Below are 10253 nucleotides of genomic sequence, written 5' to 3' on the forward strand. Positions count from 1 at the left end.
GTCAGATGGGGATTGTTCGACAAACAAGTTGCGGCACTAGTTATGACCTTGAATTTGACGATGACTGCAGTTCACATGTTGCACGTGCATCGAGACTGCCGCCAATCGAAATCGAGACTTTGAGGCGGAAACTAGAAGAAAAGGAAAAGCGTCACCACGAGCAAGTGCGAAAGAATGAGATTGAGCGACAGGAGAAGGTTGAAAAGTTCAAGGAGCGGCAGAAGTCTGCCAAATTTCGGCGTCAGCATATTAAGCAGAACCCTAGTCTGACGGAGTCACCGACGGAGGCCGAGAGACTGAAACTAAAAATGTTGGACATGGAATTACAATAATACTGATTATCTGAATGATTCCTAATTTTTATCTTTGGTCACCCGTTTGAAAGAGAGGACAAAGACATGAATTGCCAAGGCTCCGCATGGCCCATAATGAGAGAGTAAACAGTTTGATGCATGGCCGCTAAGGTTGGTTCGGGGTGTCTTTACACTGCGACAACGTCTACATATGTTACACACACACCCCCCCCCCCCCCACACACACCCCACCCCCCTTATGCTGCAGAATCAATAATGACACATTTTGGATTTAGTTTCCAAATACAAATATACCTCATAGAAATAAAACAGCAACCCTTTCGATCCTGTTACTAATATGGTTCTTAACAATTGGGAATACTGCAGTGTTCCCATCGTACTGAGGGATCTGTAGTGTAACACCACGGTATATTGTCACCGTGTTCCGCCAAGCACCTGTTCCCCGCCTCCTCCATACTGGTAACTGTTTGCATGTTGCTTGGCGAGTCGTTCCTCCCGAGATGTTCATGGGGTGTGTGGGAGTCCCATCGCTGACATGTCTTGCCGCTCTTGGTCACATTGTGCATTCCTCCATAGAAAGCCCTCCCTCCTTCAAACTGCACACACAGCTTACCTTGATAGACACAAGTCAAGGTTAGGGCACATCGAATAGTATGGGACTGAGGTTTTCCTCCTGACAACATATTTATGAGTGAGTGGGTTTAGATTTTTTTCGCCGTTTTAGCAAAATTCAAACAATATCACAGCGTGGACACCACAAATTTGCTTTACATGTTGTACTCATGTGAGGAATCGAATCCGGGTCATCTGCGTGACGAGTGGACGCTTAACCCACAGAGTAACCCCATAGCCCCCACATTATCATGAAGGCGAGCGTTGTACAGTTTCAAACAGTATTTCAGTTCTGTTACCCTTACACACCGATTGGGTGAGATGTGAGTTAAGGAGATAAGATGGTGTTTTTTGTTTGTGTGTGTGTGAGTGTGAGTGTGTGAGTGTGTGTGTGAGTGTGAGTGTGTGAGTGTGTGTGTGTGTGTGTGTGTGTGTGTGTGTGTGTGTGTGTGTGTGTGTGTGTGTGTGTGTGTGTGTGTTTTGTTCACATTGGGAATCAAACCCGGATCTTCGGCGTGACAGGCGAAAATATTTACCGCTTGGCTACCTCACCGCCCGTTTAAGAAGGAAACGTGAGCTGATTGGGAGGCCAGTTACGTCATACCCAAAAACATAAATGACTCAACTCATATTTACCCTGTCTGGTGAATGGCATTACTGGGGTAACATGAGGACGGATCTGATGAGAGTCGGTATCTGTGTCGCGATGCGTTATTCATTTTGGGCATGATAGATCCATCAAGATCCGGGCTACATTTGATCGAAGCGACTAACGGGATCGGACGGTCAGGTTCGTATGGCTGACCCATGTTATCGGTTAAGAATGAAGATTTTTATGGATATCAATTTCTTTATTATGAGAACACAACGTTTCGGAGTTAATGCTTACTCCTTCATCAGGTTGTACCTGTTGATGGATGTAACTGCATCATCTCCATATTGATGTCGTATCAAGTCTTTGATGAAGGAGTAAGCATTAACTCCGAAACGTTGTGTTCTCACCCGATGAAGGAGTAAGCATTAACTCCGAAACGTTGTGTTCTCACCTGATGAAGGGGTAAGCATTAACTCCGAAACGTTGTGTTCTCACCTGATGAAGGGGTAAGCATTAACTCCGAAACGTTGTGTTCTCAGAATAAAGAAGTTGATATCCATAAAAATCTTCATTCTTATGTATTTCACTTCAAAGTCATGTTATCGGTTCTCAATTGCGTAGATCGATGCTCATGCTGTTGATAAAATTGTTTAGACTCGATTATTTACAGACCACCGCCATGTAGTGGGAAAACTGCTGAGTGTGGCGCAAAACTAAACTCACTCACTGTAGTACAGTATTTCACAGTGTTAGCAATAATTACCAGAAGTCGCGGTGGCTGAGTGTTCTTTGTGTGCTGGCGATTAGGTGCCTGACTCTGAGGGTGCGGGTTCGAATCCCGGATGGGACTCAACCGAAAAAAGGACTAGAATTTGTACTTTACTAAGAAAGTGAAATCCCAAATATAACATATGTTGCACCAGACGCCCAGACAAGCACAGACAACTACACCCTTTCATGCGTTATAGTTAATTTAATCACTCTCAACCGTGACAGAAGGGGGAAATAAGACTGAAAAATAAACACATAAAAATCCTAATAATTACCATTCCTTCAGTTCACGAGGTACTGGCACCATTAAGAGAAGATATAGTGAATTTTAGCAATTATGTTAAAACGGTAAACAAATCAAACGAAACATTCTAAACACGTGTATCTCGCACGTGTATCTCGTGTATCATGCTGCTTAGAAACAAATACCTGTTCTAAATCAGCACGAGCGCATGTTTAGACAGGACTTACGTTCTATGCATTGAGTGGTGCCGTGGATACAGACACTTCCCCGGGGGCAAGGGCGAGCAGCACATGTGCCGACAAGTGCCTGTAAGTGAGAGAGAGAACATTCTAAATGCCACCATCAAACCGCTTTCTACACGAAAACTCTTTGACATTTAGGAAATATTTAGCTGTCTGGTGTTTAAAACAATATGGTGTTAATTATTTTATTAAACTTATGGTATAAACATTCACTCGGCTGTTTTTTATGATTTGAAGTAAATGTAATTACATCGCTTCCTGTGATAGCTAGACTTGCGCAAGCCTCTGAGGTAAACAAAATATAGTTTAAGTGATAATTTCTGAAAAAATGACCAATAAAAGACACAAGTCCTTAGACTTGCACAAGTCTCTAAGGTGAAAATTTATAGTTTAACTGATAATTTCGAAAACATAATGCATAACAGACTTGGGTCCTTGGAATAACAAACCTGTGAGTTTACTAAGTTGGCTAATTACACGATGAGTATTTCATGTAAGAATGGAGGCTGTGCCTCATTTCTACCCAGGAACCTTGCCAACTTCCGTTCTTAATTTAGGTTTAAGTCCATACACGTATTAGTACGTGTTAGCTGGAACTGCGATTGTAGATTGCAAACCCGCACGCTAGGCATATACAGTTTGAGGTGTTGTTGAGGTGTCCAATTAAAGAACTCTCGGATAAAAAGTCTACTCTGCTGAGTTATAACTGTTCACAACAAAGAAAAAAATCCACAAAACATTTCATTATCCAAATATTGACAACCAGATCGACATGCAATGTCACGCAGAACTGAAGAGAACATCATACAGAGTGTACAGAGTACAAAGTGATGTAGGTGTAAGATGTGTATCACTAAATAGCGAAACCAAACACCACATATGCTGACAGACATAAAACACAAAAGGTTAGAACCTCAGTTGTGGCAGACCAGTGGACGGTTTGAACTCGTTTGTGTTCTACTGTCTGAATGGGGTTGCGCAACAGAGAAAAATGACCAGTGTTGCAGTGTGCCTGTGAATCAACATTGAACCCTTGTGTTTATGGGCACACACTTAAGCATAAAGTTGAATCCTTACTGAAAACAATGTCAAAGAGCAATGAGTTCAGTGTTTAGCGAAATTCCAGCAACATCACAACGGGATGGGCTTCATCAACATACAAATATGGCTAATCGAACCCGGGTCTTTTGGCGTGACGAGCGAACGCTTTAACCACTAGGTTACCGCACCGCCATCTGGGTGAACAAATGTGCTGTAGCTCAACAGATTCAAATTTTTCGAAATCTAAGGAAACATGAACGGTTTCGAGCGAAACTGCGCAGCCAGAATCTTGGCGTGTCTGTCTTCTTTGATAAAGCGCTGCAGTATGAAGAGGTTAAAAGACCATCTTGGGCACGTGTACCAGAACGGTACTGACACGTGTACTATGGTAAGTCTTCCTCTCTCTACCTGTATCATAGTTTGATTGTGTAACGGACGTGTGGTTGACAATACATGAGCCATTTGTACTTATGATAATTTGCACCTAAAAGCCTCCCCATCAACCACAGTATGAATAGTTCGGTGTGCAGCAACCAATGCTTGTCGTAAGAGGAGACTGACAGATCCGGTGACCAGACTCGCTGACTTGGTATTCGTATTACGTATATAGATGCAGATGATTGGCGTTGACAACGAGCTCAATTATTCGTTTCTCGTCGTTATCAAGTACATCATGCTTAAGATCTTTTTAGTGCCCAACATTTCCAAACGATCACAAATTTGACGTCAGATGACAAATTTGGTCCTTACCAAATGCTGAGTAGTGTAGTGCCACACAAGAAGATGAACGGGGTCTCTATCCACAAACCGTTCGTAACGCTACGACATACCGTAACCTACGACATATCGTAACCTACGACACATCGTAACCCTATTCTACATCACTCACTTGGGAGGTTCCAGGAGGTAGAGTACTCAATCGTATATGAGAGACGTTGTTGAGGATTAGGTGGTCTCAGTATTCGCCAGAACGTTGTACTCTTCATTAGTTGCAGCTGTTGCACAGAAATATATGGTGTCAGTTATTTGACGGGCCCAGCTTCTATTACTTCCAGGCCGCAGTGTTACAGCTGTATTGCGGCATAAAACAATATTCACATGCGAACTGGTCCACCATTAAGCCACTTTTGGCAATATTTCAGCAATATCAGGACAGGGGAGACTAGAAATGGGATTTACACATTGTACTCATTCATGAGAGGAATCAGGTCTTCTTTGGGTACTAGGCTACAACACAGCTCGTACTTCACCGTGAACTGAACATCTGACGCATGGTACATGGTACTATAGTCTGATTGCAAAGAAAAGAGGATAAGCGGAATAGTTGGAACAGTGAAACAAATGCACGTGCGGTAAGTGATTAGGCTTAGCTTAGACCGTCCCTGATCGTTCTCGCTGTTCCATTCAATATGCTTACCCCTCTGTAATGCAAACCAATAATTGCGAATCTACGATTGTTTGTAAAACAACTTTTATCCTCAGTTTAATGAAATTCTGATATTTATATGTTGATTTGGCAAGGTAAATTTATAAAGATTCTTCTTACGAAGGTGTTGTCTCGTCAAGAGTTTGGAGATAAGGTTTATTACACGGAGACTGGGGTGATTGTTGTCATTCTTTCATGTTATAATTATTAATAGTTAATTTTTAAAATTAATTAAGATTATCATACACCTAGGTGGAACATAAAACGGCTTCATCTATGTTTTTCTTCCCTCTTTTTCCAGCATACAAATCTCCGCTTTATCTGTGGTATTATACAGCTTTCAAACGGATATATTTCAAAGGAGATTATTGAAATAACAGTCAGTCCACCCAATTACTCTTCAGTTTTAGTCTCCAGACCTTGGTGGAATTGGGAATGTGGAAAGGTTAACAGTGCGAGAATAGGGACTTGTAACATCTTCCATGATCTCTGATTACTACTTAGATAGTTCAAAGAAATGTTTGAAAATAAGTTTTGCGTTAATATAATTTCACCCGAGCTTGAAGTAGAAATGTGAATGAGAGGCGAGAAAACACGGAATGTGTAAATTTTGTATTGGTTCCACTGGTGATTTTCATTTACGATTTCAGTTTGTCCATTGCCGTTGGCTCGACAAGTGATCAAGGAAAAGTTCTTAACTTATTTATAAATTAATCCGGTACTTTTATTGATTAACTATTAAAATTTTCTTTCTTGAGTGTTTCAGTGGAAGATGTAGTCCAAGGGACCGGTTATCGGAGACGAAGAAACAGAGTAATACGCTCCCCTGTAACCATAATAAATCCAAACGTGAAAGCAGGACTGAACCCGTAGTGAAACCGAACCCATAGTAAAACCAAACGTGAAAACAGAAATGAACCAATAGCAAAACCAAACGTGAAATGAACCCAGGACTGTGCCAAGAAGTGAACCCAGAAGTAAAACCGGAAGCGAAATTTCCATCTTGATATCAGTCCAGTCTAAGTAAATTTAGTCTCAGTGTTATTCGTTACACTCCACCACTGAGTCTAACAAACCCTAGTAGAAGGTCGTGTCAGGTAGCCTTTGAGCGACCCATGACCGTCCAGTCAAACGCAAGACGGTTTAATAGATTTAACCAATCAGACAACGTTTACTACTTGAGGGACTTACAAAATGTTCAGGTCACTGACACAGATCTATCCACACACAAAAAATCCGCATATAACTTACCATTAACTAATATCTCTACATTCGTAACTAACTCGCCTCTTTCCGTAACCTGCAAGAAGGCGCCCCGAAATTGAAAACTATGGGTAGCTATAATTCAATATCTGATGTATTACATGACTCAGTTGTTGAGTATACCGGACGTCGAATGACCAAATCTCGGTTGTCAGATGCGTGCAGAAACTTACAAAACAGCACGGAGTTTGTTTTTTGAACGAAGCGGATCACTCTCCTTAAGCTAGGAAATTGTTAACTTAATTCAAGTGTTAAAACAAATACAGAAATAGCTTAAATTTACTCAAGCATTTCTCAAGGGCGTTATTCAGAGCTGACACTCATTACACTGACCCTTCAGCAGACTCTTTTTGTTGATTCTGGGCTTGATGTGAACCTCGCTCCATTTCATCCCTGTCGTGCTCGATAGTGAGGACAGGTACGGAGAAACAGAGGGCCAGGGGAGTACCGGAAAGTTCTGCTGTCTCAGAAAATCTGACCGAAATTATCTTGCTGATGTGTGAAGGTTCGCCTCTGTGTTGTACGGCTAATTTTCTTGCTTATTAAAACTGATTCCTGTTGTGCGTTGCCAACACGGCATATAGTATCGATATGCTTTTTGTTATTGTGTTTCCCGGCTACATAGCGTGCTGGATATCTTTAAAGGATCACAGAAAATAATTCTAGCATTAAAAAAAAATATCAGTATGTCAATGTAACTCGGGGAGCCGAACACAAAAGGCTTCAGTGTGAAACCAACCACACCTGTTGTAGAATTAATAAGTTAGGTCTGTGTACAAATCAATACAAATTGGTGTAAAGTGAGATTCTTGACAGGCATTTAGAAGTCGGTATTCTAATATAAGACAAAGTTTACGGATGTCAAATTCTTCTTTATTGTTTGCACAATGTTCCTGTGGTATTCCTTGCCCCTTCGTCGGGTGGTTGGTAATTAACAGTTAAACAGGTCCTGCAATTTAATGGCAAAAATAATAGGAACAGAAACAAATTGGAAAATATCATTCACGTTGCAGAAACAGTGGTCAAGTTTCAAAAGTTGGCATATTCTGGACATTCTATGTGAATATACTATTTCTTCCACAGACTGGATACGTCAACGACGTCTCTCTTTAGGAATTCCTCCTTACTCCTATTGCAATACAATGGCTATTTGTCGAAGAGTCTGAGGCGTGTTTTGACAATGAGGTACTCGTCGATCGAATTCATCCCTTAGGTGTTCTATCGGGTTTAGATCTGGTGATCGGGAAGGTCATGGCAAGACATTGACGTTAGAATTGTCAAGGTATCGGACTGTGACACGTGCTATATGTGACGTAGCGTTGTCATGCTGAAACATTTCCACGTGTCTGCCCATAATCGGAATATAATGACTTCGTTGAGGTACCGATTTACTGTCACATTCTCCTGAACCACTACCATCAGATTGTTCGCTGGATATCGCACTCCACACCAACACATTGCCTCTACCGAATCTGTCGACCTATCGGATGTAGTTAGGAGCAAGACGTACATTTCTCTGAAGGGAAACACGCTGTGTCCCATCTCGCCCGTGAAGAAGAAATCGTGATTCATCAATGGAACAGACTTGACTCCAGTTTCAGAACTCCACCGCAAGCGATTTGCCCCTTCGTCAGGTGGATGCTAACTAACAGTTCCGGTCTCACTTATGAAGTCCACCCCGAAATAAATGAAGATAGTAATGTTAAAATGTTATGGGCCCAAACATGTGGTGTAGACTCTCTTTTTTGAATCGACCATCTTGCATTAGAAGATTGCAGACTACACTGCCCCCAAAAGCGTAAACATGTATTTATTGCAGAAATACACAGTTGCATATAGTTCAATGAAGAAATCTTAAGAGCAGGATGGAAAAAATAGCAACATTGTTTAACATTACATTTCATTGCCATGTTACGCGATATTGAGCTGCAATTGATGTGAGCTACAAAACATACCAGTTTATGTTTGAAGTTACAAAGTCAATCATGAGATCGTATGCATGTTGTTGTCATGAAAAGGTGACTTGGGAATATTGGACGAGACAAACCATTTTATAATTCAACGACTACATGAAAAATATAATAACAATGTTTGACCACACGATTCCATTTTAGGTCTGCTTGCGGACGAACGTGTTACAGGTCGCCTATTCCAAATCAGCATCTGCAGAATTTGAAACACTTAACTCCTTGTGCTAATAATTTCGAGGGTTTTCACCACAGCAAATATTTAATAATTTAAGTAGAATTGGAGGCAGCCCAGTTGTTTAAGACCCCTCACCTCGCTGCGTAGAGTTGCGTCTCTTTGGCTAGTCAGGAATCTGTCCTCGTGGGTTTTAACTACTGCTTCGCCAGATCATATTTTTAGGTTGGTCAGTCCTATAATTTTGTCAATTAGTTTCAAGTAAGAAATGTAGCTGCATCACTTCAGGCTTTTCTTCACCTTCAAGTAAGTGAGTGAGTTTAGCTTTATGCCGCGCTCATCACTATTCCAGCTACATGGCGGCGGTTTGTAAATAATCTAATGTGGAAAAGATACTCCAGTGATCAACAGCATGAGCATCGATCTTCACGATTGGGTTACGATAACATGATTGTTTATGCACGGAATACTCGCCATGTATAATACGATTCACTCGCCAAATAGATTTACAAGTGAATTATGACTACGAATTTGGGCTGTGATCCTCAATACCCACGATATATCACCGCTAGCATTGTATTTTATGTTACCGAATGTATAAGGCTGTTTGTTGTTTTTCGAGTCCAGACAAGCCGCTGATTTCTTGTTATCCCCTGCAACGCGTTTTGCGGGGGTATTGAAATGGACTTCACCGTCCGTGTGTCAGTCCGCACGTTTGTCATTTTCAGAGCAGAACTCCTTGGCAACAAGTTTGACTTAAATTGTTGGCAGTTCACCATCCATATTTCTTCAAAAAAATTGGCATATATATAGGTCTGGTGGTGAACTTGAGCCTATGGTAGTTTGGAATTTCTGAACATTTTTTTTGCATGTTCATGGAACACGTTTGCCTTCAACTCACTTTGGTTGCAGAGCTCCTTTCTGGAGCAGAACTTAAATACTTTCAATATGTTCCTTCCCCTTTGCTATTTACACTGTAAAACATTTGACATAGTCATAACTAGCAGACATATTCATGAAGAGTATTTTGCAGTTAATTATCAATACCCTACTATGACAATACCTGTGGTAAGCTATCGGCATTGACGTTAATCCATCCAGGTGCGTTGACTACCATTCCTGGTGTTGTAGTAGATGTTTCGTGGTTCAGCTCACACGAAGACGTATCTGTGTCGTAGTTGAAGGAGGTACAAATAACATCATACATGCACTGCATGGCACAATGGTACTGGGTACGTGAGGACTTCATAACATAGGTGGAGCCCGACAGACGCTGCTTTTGGAACACACTGCCGGAAAGTCTCTCTGAGAGTTCGGTACATGCCATGGCTGCTTGAGTCACACTCAGAAACAAAACTACCACAACAGATACCACATTTATCATCGTTGACTTTGTCACTGCGTGGGCAACGGTTAAGCATTCGTAGAGTCAAAATCACCTCTTTGTATTAATTGCAAGAAAATGTCACAATGTTTCCAATTATGGTCCAGAAACACTGTACTGTTATCTTCTTAGTCAAAGCTGATACCGCTAAGCATGTATTTTGTAAGGAACTCTCAACTGTCTCATCTTGCGTTTTCCAGCAGTAAATTGTTTTCATGA

General features: G+C 41.3%; 1 protein-coding gene across 1 annotated transcript; it reads right to left on the minus strand.

Annotated features, from left to right (window-relative positions):
- Positions 1-658: 658 nt before the first annotated feature.
- On the minus strand, positions 659-10034 carry LOC137295391 (uncharacterized). Its single transcript, XM_067826730.1, has 3 exons — positions 9714-10034; positions 2764-2842; positions 659-927 (listed from the first exon to the last, which is right to left on the minus strand). Exons 1-3 carry the CDS (start codon positions 10032-10034, stop codon positions 659-661), a joined length of 669 nt encoding a protein of 222 aa, XP_067682831.1.
- Between the last annotated feature and the right edge of the window lie 219 nt (positions 10035-10253).

This window comes from Haliotis asinina, chromosome 8 (assembly GCF_037392515.1).
Source record: "Haliotis asinina isolate JCU_RB_2024 chromosome 8, JCU_Hal_asi_v2, whole genome shotgun sequence".
Classification (NCBI taxonomy): domain Eukaryota; kingdom Metazoa; phylum Mollusca; class Gastropoda; order Lepetellida; family Haliotidae; genus Haliotis; species Haliotis asinina.